Here is a 17,518-nt window from a genome sequence, read left to right on the forward strand (position 1 = left end):
TTATATCTTCTTCCAGTCTTGGTTGCAGGTTACGTGTGAGGCATCTGATCTTCATCCAAAGACAGATTACTGAGATAAACTTCAAAACAACCCTAGAGTGTCCTTCAATAATTCAATTAAATTTTATATTAATATACCCTAACAGCAAAGACCTATCCAGGAAATGAGTCTTAGTAGATACAGACCTCCATTAACAAACTGGGATTTAACATTCATTGAAACATCTCTTTCTCCCTAAAGAAAGAAAGAAAGAAAATGAAGTCGCTCAGTCATGTCCGACTCTCTGTGATCCCATGGACTCTAGCCCCCCAGGCTCCTCTGTTCATGGAATTTTTCAGGCAAGAGTACTGGAGTGGGTTGCCATTTCCTTCTCCAGGGGATCTTCCCAACCCAGGGATCGAAGCTGGGTCTCCCACATTGCAGGCAGATGCTTTACCATCTGAGCCACCATGGAAGCCCCTTCTCCCTAAAATCACCATCATTTTTACCAAATATAACCTAATTAAGACCTGTTTGTAATATAGGTCTGGTCTCAATAAACTTGGCATGATTTATATAACCAAAATTGATCATAGACTTTTTTGCTTTGCTGAGACTTTTATAGTCTCAGACTTAACTTTTAAAATAAAATCTTTCAGGGCTAGGAAAGTCTTGCCAAAAGCTTATCACAGATTTTTAAAATAAAATCTTTCAGGGCTAGGAAAGTCATGCCAAAGACTTATCACAGATTTTGCCTAACAGATCTAAATAAATTCCTTCCTTCTCAAGGTCTCCAAAATTCCTTGAGATTTCTGTACCTGTTATTGAGATAACCTTCCTAACTTATCTGATAAAGTTACTGGAAACTAAGAGATTCCAATCTCTGGAGGGTTCAGAAGAGAGAAAAGATAAATGTTTCAATTTGTTTATAAAATATAATTTTACCAAACTACTGCCATAATTAGAGGGAAAGGTTTTTTTTTTTTTTCTTACACCTGGGAAACACAGATTCAAATCAGTAGTTTTTCAGATAGAAACCATAAAAGTTATAAGCATATTCACCAGTTCATTCAGTCCTTTTGTTAACCTTTGTGAAGTCATCAGGTTTTCTATTAGAATCCTTACTCAGTTCAGAAACTGGTATTTATTCAAAAGTTCTTTTTATAAATCTTCTTGAAGAGACAGAACTTGGTTAATGCTATGACAATATTGAGATAGTAACTAGAATTATGCCTGATAACATTTTACCCAAACATATCAGAATTTTAGGAACTCCATACAGTTTCTGTAAGTGTAAGTGAAGTCACTCAGTCGTGTCCAACTCTTTGCGACCCCATGAACTGTAGCCTACCAGGCTCCTCTGTCCATGCGATTTTCCAGGCAACAGTACTGGAGTGGATTACCATTTCCTTCTCCAGCGGATCTTCCTGACCCAGGGATCAAACCCAGGCCTCACGCATTGTAGACAGACGCTTTACCATCTGAGCCACCAGGGAAGTCCTATCATACAGTTTCTAGGATATCTATATTAGTAACATTTACCATACAATATAACCCGAGACTTATTACTCACTTGACAATATTCTCCATGTAATTCTGTATACAAAATCAGCCAAATTAGTGTAATATCTCTCTTTGGGGTGTTTCAGGGGCCCTCTGAAGAATCCAGAAGTTAGCTAGACATCTTCATTAGAAGGATTTAGGAAGTTTTGTCAACAAATATCAAAAAGGTTTAGAACTCAGTCAGATAGGATTATATGTCATTGTGAAACAATAGCTATTCACTTAGTCAAAGTAACAATAAAAGATTTTAGAACAGATCATTTAAGAGATAAAGAAAAACTTAGTCCTGACTATGTACAAAGCTCTTTCTTCACGGTTCGCGTTTCACAAACCTCATCGCTTTCTGTACCCATGACTGTGGTCTTCCATCCTAAAAAGCCACCTGTGAGGCAGGTTTACTTCCTTTTCCCTTCACAAAATGCAGTTCCATTCCTCATACCTTCTTTACCGAAAACACACTTCCTACTTCCCTTAAGCAACCAAGAACTGACTTTTATTTGAGCATTTTATAGATTGGTAAGCATAAATACCAGTGATAATTTCTAAACCCTTTGCTTTCTTAGAACATTTTAGGATGACCCCAAATACCATTCATTTTTAATCCCAGAAATCTTTAGTTTCTCTGTAAAAGGAAATTAGTGTTCAGTAGTAAATGTTTCAAAATCTTATTTTATTTGGAAATGACTTAGCTATTCAATACACTTCCAACACTTAATTTACCACAACCCTTAGAAGTTCAAGTTACCCCAATCTGGAGAGACTATTTTAGACAGATATTCCTAAAGAATAATTATTCTTAATATTTTTTAGAAGTTTCTTCACTCGAGGTAATTTCCTTGCTGACAAACTTGTAACAGATATAATAATAGTTAACTTATATTAAACCTAGGTACAATGAAGATATTCTGCTTAATTTCCAAACTCAGTTATGAATACTACTTGTAAAAAAAAAAAGCGGGGGGGGGGGGGGGGGTTAGAGTAAGATTTTAAAAGGCTTTGTTCCCTTTATTTTTTTTTTTTTTTCCTTTTGGTTTCAGGAATTAGAGATGGTCTAGAGTGATCCAGAGAGCTCTGGTCTAAAGGTATGAAAGAAAGTGAAGTTGCTCAGTCGTGTCTGACTCTTTGTGACCCCATGGACTGTAGCCTACTAGGCTCCTCCCTCGATGGGATTCTCCAGGCAAGATTATTGAGTGGTTTGCCGTTTCCTTCTCCAGGGGATCTTCCCGACCCAGGGATCGAACCCGGGTCTCCCGCATTCCAGGCGGAATTATTTCCTAACGGCAAGAATTCTTAAAAAGATAATTTTTTTCTTCAAGCTTTCTCTGGAGTCTAAAGAATATTGTGACCACATTGTCAAAAATAATATTTTTATGATAAAATTATGATCTGTGATCATAGTTTTATCGCCAGAATTTAGACCAGATAGTGCTCAACTCGGTCCTTATATCAAGGGCAGATTGGTCCCAGCAGTGATTGTCCCTCTAGGGAAGTGAGGGTCTTAGTTTGATCAGACCCCCAGGCTGTTAATTACAGAAGGAAGTCCTAGACATAAGGGAACTTTAGTCCATTTTCCTATCCTATTGTCAATAAAGATCTAATATTTTAGGCCGTTTCTCTTGTCATAGCTATAGATTGACCAGTCAAAAAAAAAAAAAAAAAATCTGTTTTTCCAAGGGGTTACCAGGTGGAGTGTGGAACCTTAGAATGAGCAATTCCCATATTAGCTCGAGTAGTATGTACCAGACGTCTGCACACTCAAACCAAACCAAACCAGAACTTCACCAGCCAGGAGTCACACTCTGAAACAAAAGGCAAAGAGATACCCAGAAATCAAAAGCCAAATGGTGTAAATGCCAAACGTGACTTCCCAGTTCCACTAGACCTGAGACCTGGCAGAGTCACTGCTAGCAGCCTTTTTTAGTTCTGGTACAGTTTCAAGCAATTTCTTGTTGGTTTCCTGTGAAGAAGTTACTCTATCATTTCCTCTTTTAGAAGCTTCTAGATACCAGTCAGAGTAAGCACAGCCGGCCTTTTCTGATTGTGCATGCAAAACTATCAATTTTGAAATATCAAAAGACCCCAACTTGGCCATTTTAGGTTGAGATCTCTTTTAGTACAATTTCTTCAATTAACTAGGTACTTGCGAGTATGAGCTCCATAGGTATTATACATGAATCTGGCTGGAGTGTTTGTCAGATGCTGGCTTTCTGACACTCCTTGATTTCTATTTTTGAGAGATTCCGTTTCCCATTTTAAGCTGAATTTGTCAGGGATAAAAATCACTAGTGAACTTGTGTAGTGGGCCCATCTGCTGCTTGTGAGCTTAATTCCTCTAGGAGTCATCCCAGAGTCATTTCAGCTCCTCTTGCGTGTCTCAGATTCTGCCTCCAGCAATCTAAGACCACCATGGCTGCTCAGGTGGCTGAACGGCCAATTCTTATGTGTGATCCCCAGATGAAAAAGTATTTTGATTAACTAGTGGGTTTCCCTATGGGACCACTGCACAGTATGAGGACTAGGCTTCCACCACTCCCGTAAATTCCTCAGTCACTTGAGAAAACCGAAACCAACCGGGAGGAGTCTTGCCCCTTTTCTTTGGAGCAAAGCTCTCATATATTCTCCTCACTTTTATACTGACAAATTCTATAATGGCAGTCGAATTGAGGAAAAGTGTCAGATCAGCCTCTTACCGCTTTGCTAAGACCATTCGGTCCCCTACAACGGAGCAACCTCAGCATCTTTAAGCTGAGCCTCGGGTATTCCTTAATTTTTTTCCTCAGTTGAGTCCCCCTACCCAGTACCTTTTCACTGGGTGGGTAATTCCCCTGGCATCTTTCAGCCAGCTCCCCACCCAGTATCTTTTGCCTGGGTGGGGATTTTTCAGTATCTTTCAACCAAGCCCCACTCAGTGTCTAGACCATGAGTGGGTATGCCCTGGATGTTTCACCTGGGCTCCTCACCAGTATCTTTCCTACTGGGAGGGGGCCAGAACCTCCTCCACCGCCAAATAAAACTCAGAATCTCAACCAATACAGCAGATTCGAGAACTAGGAGCTGCTAAGTCGCTTCAGTCGTGTCCAACTCTGTGCGACCCCATAGACGGCAGCCCACCAGGCTCCTCCGTCCCTGGGATTCTCCAGGCAAGAATACTGGAGTGGGTTGCCATTTCCTTCTCCAAAGAACTAGGAGAGATTTACCCAAATTCATCTGCACTCCCCAAGAATGGGCACAAGGGGCCGCTGCTGGTACCAAAGCTCCAGTTCCTCGTGGAGTCCAGTTGAAGGAAGGAAGTTCACTCTGGGTCCCTTCGTGGTCCCAATAACTGTTGACTAAAAAAGATGTACAACTTGAGAGTGGCGAGTTAAGTTTTATTTGGGACAAAACGAGGACTGCAGACCGGGAGGCAGCATCTCAGATAGCTCTGAGAGACTTCTCCAAAGTGGCCTTGGCGGAAAGTCAATATATAAGGTTCTGGAGAAGGCGGAGTTCGATACCACAAAGCACTCATTTTACAAAGGTTTTTTGTTAGTTATGAGGATCTGATGTCAACATGAAGGGATTTAGGGCTTCTGTACATATGAGGAGATGCAAGGATTGATATCATAAAATCCGTTCCTAAAAACATCCAACTATCTAAAGACCTGTCCCACCAGATTCCCTGGAGCACAGGGTGCCTCACTCCACCCTAAACTCCCTCAGGGGTTGTTGAAGGTCAACAGCTATAGCAGCAGGGTTCAATCTCCTGTAGAGGCAGATGGCAAATGCCTTTGTTGTTCATTCATTGGCAATGCTCTTGGTAAGTGCCAATTTTTAGTTGCCAGGATGATGCCTGATTTTTTTTTTAAGTTTATTGGGCCATTTTAAAAGTCTTTATTGAATTTGTTACAATGTTGCTTCTATTGTTTATGTCTGGCCTTTTGGCCCATGAAGCTTGTGGGATCTTAGCTTCCCAACAAGGGATCGAACCTGCACCCCTTCATTGGAAGGTGAAGTCTTAACCATTGAACCACCAGTGAAGTCCTGATGCCTGATTTTTAAAAGTCTAAATTAGATCATTTCCGTTTGTTATTGTTCAGTCACTCAGTTGTGTCCACCTCTTTGTGACCCCATGGACTGCAGCACTCCAGGCTTCTCTGTCATTTGCCATCCCCTGAAGCTTGCTCAAATTCATGTCCATTGAGTCAGTGATGCCATCCAACCATCTCGTCCTCTGTCGTCCCCTTCTCCTCCTGCCTTCAGTCTTTCCCAGCATCAGGATCTTTTCCAATGAGTTGGCTCTTTGCATCAGGTGGCCAAAGTATTAGAGCTTCAGCTTCAGTTCCAATCCTTATGATGAATATTCAGAATTGATTTCCTTTAGGATTGACTGGTTGGATCTCCTTGCAGTCCAACGTACTCTCCAGAGTCTTCTCCAGCACCACAGTTCAATACCGTTACTCACTTCCTAAATAAAGCTGCAGCTCTATTCCTCTCTCTCGGCTTATGTTACTGTCATTCACAATTTTACTTGCACTCTGTTTTTATCCCCTCCAAATCAGTCTCAGTCACTATTCAGTTCAGTTCAGTTCAGTTGCTCAGCGGTGTCCGACTCTTTGCGACCCCATGAATCGCAGCACGCCAGGCCTCCCTGTCCATCACCAACTCCTGGAGTTCACTCAAACTCATGTCCGTCGAGTTGGTGATGCCATCCAGCCATTTCATCCTCTGTCGTCCCCTTCTCCTCCTGCCCCCAATCCCTCCCAGCATCAGAGTCTTTTCCAATGAGTCAACTCTTCACATGAGGTGGCCAAAGTACTGAAGTTTCAGCTTTAGCATCAGTCCTTCCAAAGAAATCCCAGGGCTGATCTCCTTCAGAATGGACTGGTTGGATCTCCTTGCAGTCCAAGGGACTCTCAAGAGTCTTTTCCAACACCACAGTTCAAAAGCATCAATTCTTCAGCGCTCAGCCTTCTTCACAGTCCAACTCTCACATCCATACATGACCACAGGAAAAACTATAGCCTTGACTAGATGGACCTTTGTTGGCAAAGTAATGTCCCTGCTTTTGAACATGCTATCTAGGTTGGACATAACTTTCCTTCCAAGGAGTAAGCGTCTTTTAATTTCATGGCTGCAATCACCATCTGCAGTGATTTTGGAGCCCCCAAAAATAAAGTCTGACACTGTTTCCACTGTTTCCCCATCTATTTCCCAAGAAGTGATGGGACCAGATGCCATGATCTTCGTTTTCTGAATGTTGAGCTTTAAGCCAACTTTTTCACTCTCCACTTTCACTTTCATCAAGAGGCTTTTTAGTTCCTCTTCACTTTCTGCCATAAGGGTGGTGTCATCTGCATATCTGAGGTTATTGATATTTCTCCCAGCAATCTTGATACCAGCTTGTGCTTCTTCTATTATTGCTTTATACAGACATGTTTTTATTTACTCATACATTTATTCACTTATTTGTTCACAATTCCTTCTTGCCTTTCTATCCTTCCCTCTACGGAGAATTCCTTCTTCTGATGGCACCTCCTTTAGATTTTCTTCAGTGAAGGTCTGTTAGTGAATAATTCTATTTGTATTATTTTGAGTGACAGCTAGCTTTTTGCCATCTATCTTCTGGCTATTATTATTGCTCTTGGCCAATCTGCTTTTAAATTTCATTGTGATTCCTTTGCAGGTATTGTGTTTTTTTAATCTCTGATTGTTTTTAATTTTTTCTCTTTGTCTTTGGCATTCTGAAGTTTTATTACAATATATGTGAATGCGGAATTCATTGTTTTAAAAATTCTGCTCAACACATGATTATATGTAAAATGGATAAACAAGGTCCTACTGTGTAGCACAGGGAACTATATTCAATCTCCTGTAATACCTTACAATGGAAAAGAAACTGAAAAGGTATGTATATATAAATATAATATTATTTTTATAAAACACTATTGACTTTTATTTATTTATTTCCTGGAGAAGGGCATGGCAACCCAGTCCAGAATTCTTGCCTGGAGAATTCCAGAGAATTCCAGGAGAATTCCTCCTGACAGAGGAACCTAGCAGGCTACCGTCCAGGGATCACAAAGAATCAGGACAGGACTGAGCAACTAGCACTTTTTTTTTCTTTTTTCATTGTATAGCATAGGTAGCTATATTCAATATCCTATAATAACCTATAATGGAAAAGAATCTGGAAAAAAAATATATATATATATACTGAACCATGTTGTTGTACACCTGGGACTAACACAACATTGTAAATCAACTACAGTTAATTAAAAAAAAAAAAAAAACCTGCTTGAAGTTCACTGTGATTTCTGAATCAGAGGAATCACATCCAGGAGAATTCTGGGCACTTCTCCACTAGCATCTCTTTGAATATGACCTCCCCAATGCCCACCACCAATTTCTATTCTTCTCTTCTGAAATTCCAGTTGGATATATTTTAAACCTTTTCTGTTGATCCTTCCTGTCTCTTAACCGTTCTTCCGTATTTCCCATCTATCTCCTGGTGCAGCCTTTTGAGAAGTTTCCTCAGATCCACTTTCCAGATCAGAGCTTTTGGCTGCCTAGTCTCTTCTGCTCTTTCACCTCCTCTTAAGGCTTTCCGTTTTCAGTGACTTCATTTTTCACTTCCAGAAATTCTACTTGATTCTTCTTCAAATCTGCCTCGCCTCTCACTAAGTAATCATGGTTTTGATTCCTCATTGTTTAATCATATTAAACGTATTCAGATTTCCCTGGCAGTCCAGTGGTTAAGATTCCGTGCTTCCAGTGCAGGAGGCATGGGTTCAACCCCTGAACTAAGAACTAAGATTTCGTGCTGCAAGAAAAAGAAAAAGCCTATATACATATTCTATAACATAAACCCAAGAATTATATGAAGTTCTTGGAAGTCTAATTCTACCGTATGACATTTCTGCTAACTCTTCTTCATGTTTACTTGTGCATTTTGTAATTCTGCATCATGAGCTCAAATTCCCTGGGCCTTTATATGTGGAAATCTTGTGTGACCTGGATAAGAGAGTATATCCCTCTAGAGAAATTCGAAGTTTGCTTTCTAATAATGTCCCTTACAATATTCGGGTGCCCTGCTTGTTTTTCTCAATACTTAGGACATACTTATACTAAAGATGATTCATTATCTGACATTCAAATTTATCGGGACTCCTATATTTTATCTAGCATTTCTACTGCTGTGAAACCCAAGTCTTGTCTAACCATCCCTAAAAAGTTGTTAAACCTTCAGCATCTTACTTACCAAAACTGGCAAACAAAATAAAACACAAATGCAAAAAACTCTCCACCTTATCACTCTGCATTCCATTTTTTTCTTGGTTTTGATTGCCTTTCAGTTTTTTAAATATAACTTTATTTATTTATTTTTGGCTCTTCTGGGCCTTCATTGCTCTGCAGGCTTTTCTCTAGTTGTGGAGAAAGGGGCTACTCTCTAGCTGCAGTGCATGGGCTTCTCATTGTGGCGGCTTCTCTTGTTGCTGAGCATGGGCTCTAGGGCGTGCAGGCTTCAGCAGTTGTAACTCTCAGGCTCTAGAGCACAGGCTCTAGTTGTGGCCTGTGGGCTTAGCTGCTCCCCAGCATGTGGGATCTTCCCAGACCAGGGACTGAATCTGCGTCTCCGGCATTGGCAGGCGGGTTCTTTACCACTGAGCCACCAGGGAAGCCCTCCTTTCAGTTTCTGACCCTTCAGTTCAGTTCAGTTCAGTTGCTCAGTCGTGTCTGACTGACCCCAGTCAGAGCGACCCCATGTCCATACTTTCAAAATGAGCGACCCCATGTCCATACTTTCAAAATGAAGCCTTTAGTGTAGTTTTTTGCTTAAACCCAAAAAGCTTGCAAGTCACTTTTATTTCTTATTTTACTTTATTGAGGTATAATTCACATGTGACATAATACTATTTCCAGGTGTATAACATGATGATTTCATATTTGTACGTATTGGGAAATGATCACCGTAATAAGTCATTGAAAAGTGAAAGTGAAGTCGCTCAGTCGTGTCCGACTCCTTGAGACCCCATGGACTGTAGCCCACCAGGCTCCTCCATCCATGGAATTTTCTAGGCAAGAGTACTGCAGTGGGTTGCCATTTCCTTATTATTACACAGTTGCAGTTTTTTTCTTATGATGAGGAATTTCAAGATCTATTCTTTTAGCAACTTTCAAATATAGTATTAGTAGCTATCCCCAAGACTTTTTTATAATTGAAAGCTTGTACTTTTATAATTGAAAGGCATTTCATCCACACCACCCTCCCACCAATCCCTGCTTCTGGCAACCACCAAGCTAGTGTCTGTATCTTTGAATTAATTTGGGGTTTTTTTTTAGTTCCACATATATGTGAGATCATATAGTTTGCAGGCCACCTTGGCTTCTTGATGTACTTCCCTGGTGGCTCAGATGGTAAAGCATCTGCCTGCAGTGCAGCAGATCTGGGTTTGATCCCTGGGTGGGGAAGATCCCCTGGAGAAGGCAATGGCAACCTTGCCTGGAATACTCTTGCCTGGAAAACCCCATGGACAGGGGTCAGTCCACGGGGTCGCAAAAAGTCAGACACGACTGAACGACTTCACTTTTTTCACTTTTTCAGCTTCTTGAATTCCCACATGCCTCTCCTAAGGCAACCAGCACAGACCTAGTACATCCTCACTAGGATGGAGAAAGGGTAAAATAGAGGGAAAGTGACAAAGTGAAGGTGTGAGCCACAAAGTCGTGTCCAACTCTTTGCCACCCCGTGGACTGTAGCCCACCAGGTGCCTCTGTCCATGGGATTCTCCAGGCAAGAATACTGGAGTGAGTTGCCTTGCTCTTCTCCGGGGGATCTTCCCCACCCAGGGATGGAACCTAGGTCTCCTGCATCGCAGGCAGATTCTTTATGGTCTGAGACACTAGGGACACCGCAGAGAGCAACAAATATGATCCATCTGCTCGGGTGAAGAGTTTGGCTACAGTTAGAGTCGGACACGACTGAAGTGACTTGGCAGTGATTGTGCGAGGTCATTGCACTGATTGAAAAAGACTCATCTCTTCTTCTTGTGCTACAGCAAAGACTTCTTGGCAAGCCCAGCAGAAGCCCAGGGACCCACCCCATGGAGATATGCCTGAAGATAGAGGCAGCCAATGGCTCCAGCGATGGCTTGAATTTCAACCCCATGAAGGAGTACATGATCCTGAGCGGTCCCCAGAAGATCGCGATCGCGGTACTGTGCACCCTCCTGGGCCTGCTGAGTGCCCTGGAGAACTTGGTTGTTCTCTACCTCATCGGGTCCTCACACCGGCTCCGCAAGAAGCCCTCCTACCTGTTCATTGGCAGCTTGGCTGGGGCCGACTTTCTGGCCAGTGTGGTCTTTGCCTCCAGCTTTGTACATTTCCACGTCTTCGATGGCGTGGATTCCAAAGCTGTCTTCCTGCTGAAGATCGGCAGCGTGACTCTGACCTTCACAGCCTCCCTAGGCAGCCTGCTGCTGACTGCCATCGACCGCTACCTCTGTCTGCGCTACCCGCCAACCTACAAAGCTCTACTCACCCGCAGGAGGGCACTGGTGACCCTGGGCATCATGTGGGTGCTCGCCGCATTGGTGTCCTACCTGCCCCTCATGGGATGGACCTGCTGCCCCAGGCCCTGCTCTGAGCTTTTCCCCCTGATCCCCAATGACTATCTGCTGGGCTGGCTCCTGTTTATCGCCGCCCTCTTCGCCGGCATCATCTACACCTACGCGCATGTCCTCTGGAAGGCCCATCAGCACGTAGCCAGCTTGGCTGAGCACCGGGACAGACACCTGTCTGGAATAGCCCGGATGCGGCTAGATGTGCGGTTGGCTAAGACCCTGGGGATGCTCCTGGCTGTGCTCTTCATATTCTGGTTCCCGGTACTGGCCCTCATGGTCTACAGCCTGGGTGCCAGGCTAAGCGACCAGGTCAAGAAGGTCTTTGCCTTCTGCTCCTTGCTCTGCCTTGTCAACTCCATGGTCAACCCCATTATCTATGCCCTGCGGAGCGGGGAGATCCGGTCCTCTGCCCATCACCGCCTCGCCCGCTGGAAGAAGTGCGTGAGGGGCCTTGGGCCAGAAGGAAAAGGAGAGATCCCCAGGTCCTCAGTCACTGAGACAGAGGCTGATGTGAAAACCACCCCCGGGCTAGATTCCAGAGAGCTATCCTGGCCTGATGAGCTCTGATCACTGATGTGATCACTTTCACATTATGAAATCAGCCAAGTCAGAAGTCATTTCACTCCCCGAAGGAGGAAGAGTGGCCTTGGTCCTCTCATCTGACTTGAACCAGCCCCAGAGGCCTGGACACTTAGCCCTTTCCACTGAGTGTTGGTACTGACCCCTGGAAGGTAGCCTGGTCATGCCTGTCTGCATGACCTGATCACAGTCTATTGGGTAGTCAGGCCCTGTGAGGGGCGGCAAGGTGGGCAGGAGGCAGGCGGCTTGGGACAGGCTCAGTGCAGGTCAGAACAACCTTCCCAATAAAACAGATTAGTGCCTGAATTCTCCAGAGACCCCAGGAGCCAGGTGGAGCTTTCACGCTCAGCAATGAGGGACCTGGAGGAGATCTGGGAAGAATGAATCATTCTCCTGGGATCTCAGGATATCAGATGGGATGGCTGGACAGCCCTTCTTCCTGTTTAACTGTTAGGGGCCTCCTTGGTTCTAGAGCTATGAAAGGCCCTACCTGAAGGTCACCCTTCCCACAGAGGGCCAAGAACTAAAATTCGATGAGGATCAAGGATGTCGATCCCCCTCTTGCAAAGGTAACTGACAAGTCTCCAGTTCAGAGCATCTTATTATTAGGGCAGTGGCCCTCTCTGACACCCTGATAATCCCCATCCACAATCACAGTGTCTCCTAGGGACCTGGGGAATACAGAGGAGGCTGGGATCACTTGGCATGCAGAATCTTCAGAGAATTCTGTTGGTCTTGCTAAGTCCTTTTTGGTGGTACCACTGGAAGCAGGCAGTGTGCCAGTCTAATCCAACTCCAAGAAAAAGGAAGATATACACAAAGGTTTTATAAATCCCCGAATTGTTCCCAGCCATCCCTCAATTCAGCCCCTTTGTCTCCTCTTCCACCTGAACCCTATAATAAATAATAAACAGAGCAAGTGGGAGGAAGGGGAAATTCCCTTACCATGTGCCAAGCATAGGGCTCATGTCCCACAGTCCATCAGCTCCAGCAAGGATTCAGCCCCATGCTTTTGAAGATCCCAGGATACCCATGTTTTACATTATCAGGGAGGCTGGATTCCTACCAAAGGGGCTTAAAGCAGTAGGCAGGAGAAATTGTTGATGGTGAGGAGGATGCATAAGAATTCTGATGCAATTATTTGGGACTACAGATGGAATAAAAGGAAATGTATTGATTAAACGTGTCTTCATTTAATATTTACAAGACCAGGTGTTTGCCATTCATTCATTCATCCAACCATCACACCAATACACACTAGGCTCTGTGCTAGATCCTGGATGTCCAGCCATAAATGAGACTCTGCCCCTGTCTAATGGGGCTCACATTCTACATTCTGCTGGGAATAGACCCAATGAAGAAAGAAAGTTGATGGTGGTACAAAGAAAGAAATCATCAAGGCCGTGGAAGAGAGATTATTTGAGGCAACTTTAGTAGAGTAGACCTACTATGTGCTTTGGTCATGAGTTGACTGGCATTTATTGAGATGTTACTGTGTGCCAGGCACTGGGCTAAGTGCTTTTATGTATTTTAAATTATTTGGCTGTGGTGCGTCTTAGTTGAGACACACAGGATCTTCCAGCTCCACTGTGGCACTGGGGATCCCTTAGTTTCGGCATGTGGAATCTAATTCCCTGACCAGGGATTGAATCCCGGACCCCTGCGTTGGGTGTGCAGAATCTTAGCCACTGGACCGCTAGGGAAGTTCCTGGGCTAAGTGTTTTTAAATGGGGAATCTCAGTCTCACAATAATCTGATGAAGAGAGTTTGGTGGCCGCAATTTACCGATGAGGACAATGTCTAAAAGGCAAAAATCACTTGACTGAGATCACACTACTGATATGTACCCAAAGCTGGGGTTTTCAACTCAGTTCTGTTTGACTGCTAAGCCTACCCTCTTTACCACTAACTTCTTGGCCCAGTTCAGTCAAATTCTGCTTGATTCGGATAGTAATAATAAACAAGCCTACAGATAATAATCAGACTTCAATAATAATAAGTCTAATAGTGACAAATATGTATAAAGTATAAGTGGTAATATGACTTAATAAATCTAATAATAATATTAAATTTTCATAACAGCAAATTCGGAGAAGGCAATGGCATCCCACTCCAGTACTCTTGCCTGGAAAATCCCATGGACGCAGGAGCCTGGTAGGCTGCAGTCCATGGAGTGGCTAAGAGTCAGACACGACTGAGCCACTTCACTTTCACTCTTCACTTTCATGCATTGGAGAAGGAAATGGGAACGCACTCCAGTGTTCTTGCCTTGAGAATCCCAGGGACAGGGGAGCCTGGTGGGCTGCTGCCTATGGGGTCGCACAGAGTCGGACACAACTGAAGCGACTTAGCAGCAACAGCAAATTGCTGCAACCTTATCATTATGTCTCAACATACTTCATTTTGTGCCCTATATTAACTTCCTGCAGCAACTTTCCACAAACCGAGTGGCTTATAACAATAGAAATTTATTCTTTCATAGTTCTGGACTCTAGAAACTAATCAAGCGTCAACAGGGCCATGCTGTCTCCAAAGTTTCACGGGAAGGATGCTGTTGTTTAGTCGCTAAGTTGTGTCCAACTCTTTTGCCATCCCCATGGACTGTAGCCCGCCAGGCTCCTCTGTCCATGGGATTTCCCAGACAATAATACTGGAGTGGGTTGCCATTTCCTTTTCCGGGGGATCTTCCTGACCCAGGGTTCAAACCTGCGTCTCTTGTATTGGCAGGCGGGTTCTTTAGCCCTGAGCCACCTGGGACGCTCCCAGTAGGTGGACACTTCCTCGCTTTTTCCAACTTCTGGCAGCTCCTGGTGTCCCTTGGCTTGTGGCAGCATAACTCCTACCTCTGCCTCTATCTTCACATGGCCTTTCCCCATTCTTTATTTCTGAGTGTCTTTTTTTTTTTCATTTGCAGTATAGCTTATTTCCAATGTTATTACTACATTAGTTTCAGGTATAAAACAATGAGTCAACATTTTTCTAGACAAAAAAAAATTCCATTAATTTATTATAAATATTGGCTATATTCCCTGTGTTGTACAATATATCTTTGTAGCTTATTTATTTTATACATGGTAGTTTGTACCTTTTAACCCCAACTCCTCTTGTCCCTCCCTGCTTCTGTCTCCCCACCAGTAATTACTAGTTTGTTCTCTATGACTGTGAGTCTGTTTTTGTTTTGTTATGTTCATTTTTGTTTGTTTGTTTTTTTAGATTCCACACATAAGTAAGAACATATGCACTATTCATGTTTCTCTGTCTGGCTTATTCCCTTAGCATAATAGCCTCCAGGTCTATTCATGTTGTTGCACCTGCCAGGAATTTATTCTTTTTCATGACTCGGTGGTGTTCCATTCCACAGCCTCTTTATCCATTCATCTGTTGATGGGCATTTAGGTTGCTTCCAGTTACTGTAAATAATGCTGCTATGAACATTGGGGCTCATGTATTTTTTTGGATTAGCGGAGAGGAATTGCTGAATCATGTGAGAGCTCTATTTTAGTTTTTTGAGGAATCTCTATTCTATTTTCCACAGTGGTTGCACAAATTTATGTTACTACCATCAGTATGTGGTCCACTGGAGAAGGGAATGGCAAACCACTTCAGTATTCTTGCCTTGAGAACCCCATGAACAGTATGAAAAGGCAAAATGATAGGATACTGAAAGAGGAACTCCCCAGGTCAGTAGGTGCCCAATATGCTACTGGAGATCAGTGGAGAAATAACTCCAGAAAGAATGAAGGGATGGAGCCAAAGCAAAAACAATACCCAGTTGTGGATGTGACTGGTGATAGAAGCAAGGTCTGACGCTGTAAAGAGCAATATTGCATAGGAACCTAGAATGTTAGGTCCATGAATCAAGGCAAATTGGAAGTGGTCAAACAGGAGATGACAAGAGTGAACGTCGACATTCTAGGAATCAGCGAACTAAAATGGACTGGAATGGGTGAATTTAACTCAGATGACCATTATATCTACTACTGTGGGCAGGAATCCCTCAGAAGAAATGGAGTAGCCATCATGGTCAACAAAAGAGTCCGAAATGCAGTACTTGGATGCAATCTCAAAAACGACAGAATGATCTCTGTTCGTTTCCAAGGCAACCCATTCAATATCACAGTAATCCAAGTCTATGCCCCAACCAGTAACGCTGAAGGAGCTGAAGTTGAATGGTTCTATGAAGACCTTCAAGACCTTTTAGAACTCACACCCAAAAAAAGATATCCTTTTCATTATAGGGGACTGGAATGCAAAAGTAGGAAGTCAAGAAACACCTGGAGTACTCACACACTAATAAAGTAATGCTCAAAATTCTCCAAGCCAGGCTTCAGCAATATGTGAACCATGAACTTCCAGATGTTCAAGCTGGTTTTAGAAAAGGCAGAGGAACCAGAGACCAAATTGCCAACATCTGCTGGATCATGGAAAAAGCAAGAGAGTTCCAGAAAAACATCTATTTCTGCTTTATTGACTATGCCAAAGCCTTTGACAGTGTGGATCACAATAAACTGTGGAAAATTCTGAAAGAGATAGGAATACCAGACCACCTGACCTGCCTCTTGAGAAATTTGTACACAGGTCAGGAAGCAACAGTTAGAACTGGACATGGAACAACAGACTGGTTCCAAATAGGAAAAGAAGTACGTCAAAGCTGTATATTGTCACCCTGCTTATTTAACTTCTATGCAGAGTACATCATGAGAAACGCTGGGCTGGAAGAAGCACAAGCTGGAATCAAGATTGCCAGGAGAAATATCAATAACCTCAGATATGCAGATGACACCACTCTTATGGCAGAAAGTGAAGAGGAACTAAAAAGCCTCTTGATGAAAGTGAAAGAGGAGAGTGAAAAAATCGGCTTAAAGCTCAACATTCAGAAAACGAAGATCATGGCATCTGGTCCCATCACTTCATGGGAAATAGATGGGGAAACAATGTCGGACTTTATTTTTTGGGGTTCCAAAATCACTACAGATGATGACTGCAGCCATGAAATTAAAAGATGCTTACTCCTTGGAAGAAAAGTTATGACCAACCTAGACAGCATATTGAAAAGCAGAGACATTACTTTGCCAACAAAGGTCCGTCTAGTCAAGGCTATGGTTTTTCCAGTGGTCATGTATGGATGTGAGAGTTGGACTGTGAAGAAAGTGAGAGTCATTTCCTAGGCAGGTTGATAAGGGGTCTGCTGCTGCTGCTAAGTTGCTTCAGTCGTGTCCGACTCTGTGCAACCCCATAGACGGCAGCCCACCAGGCTCCCCCGTCCCTGGGATTCTCCAGGCAAGAGCACTGGAGTGGGCTGCCATTTCCCTCTCCAATACATGAGAGTGAAAAGTGAAAGTGAAGTCGCTCAGTTGTGTCCGACTCCCAGTGACCCCATGGACTGCAGCCTACCAGGCTCCTCCATCCATGGGATTTTCCAGGCAAGAGTACTGGAGTGGGGTGCCATTGCCTTCTCTGGGATAAGAAGTCTAGGGGTCCCCAAGGAGAGAGGGGTCTGGAATTCTCAAGGAGAAAGAAGGACAAACTTTTTTTCCTTCTCTACATTCCTTAGGATTATATAACAATAATGTATCCTGCCTGAGGACAGTCTCTGGATTAAGGACAGTCTCTGGATTAAACCTTCTGGCTAATTCTGATATCCTAAAATGTAAATTATGGGAGTAGACCTGGTCTTTACAAGGATTATATAACAATAATGTATCCTGCCTGAGGACAGTCACTGGATTAAGCCTTCTGGCTAATTCTGTTATCTTAAAATGTAAATTATGGGAGTAGGTCTGGTGAGGTCTTTACAA

At 43.3% G+C, this 17,518-nt stretch overlaps 1 protein-coding gene across 3 annotated transcripts in view; it reads left to right on the top strand.

Moving 5' to 3' along the window:
• CNR2 (cannabinoid receptor 2) overlaps positions 1 to 13,839 on the top strand; it is a 37,643-nt gene extending 23,804 nt beyond the window's left edge. Inside the window, exons 1-2 of one of the 3 annotated variants that reach the window (XM_059876050.1) lie at positions 2,521 to 2,624; positions 10,578 to 13,839. In XM_059876050.1, coding sequence (XP_059732033.1) covers positions 10,623 to 11,708 — 1,086 coding nt within the window. In that variant the 5' untranslated portion in view covers positions 2,521 to 2,624; positions 10,578 to 10,622 and the 3' untranslated portion in view covers positions 11,709 to 13,839. Of the gene's footprint in view, positions 1 to 2,520; positions 2,625 to 10,577 lie in introns of those variants that run through there. The other 2 variants (NM_001192303.1, XM_005203221.5) reach the window with 2 other exon arrangements.
• The last annotated feature ends 3,679 nt before the right edge of the window (positions 13,840 to 17,518 follow it).

The sequence above is a fragment of the Bos taurus genome, chromosome 2 (assembly GCF_002263795.3).
Source record: "Bos taurus isolate L1 Dominette 01449 registration number 42190680 breed Hereford chromosome 2, ARS-UCD2.0, whole genome shotgun sequence".
Taxonomy (NCBI): Eukaryota; Metazoa; Chordata; class Mammalia; order Artiodactyla; family Bovidae; genus Bos; species Bos taurus.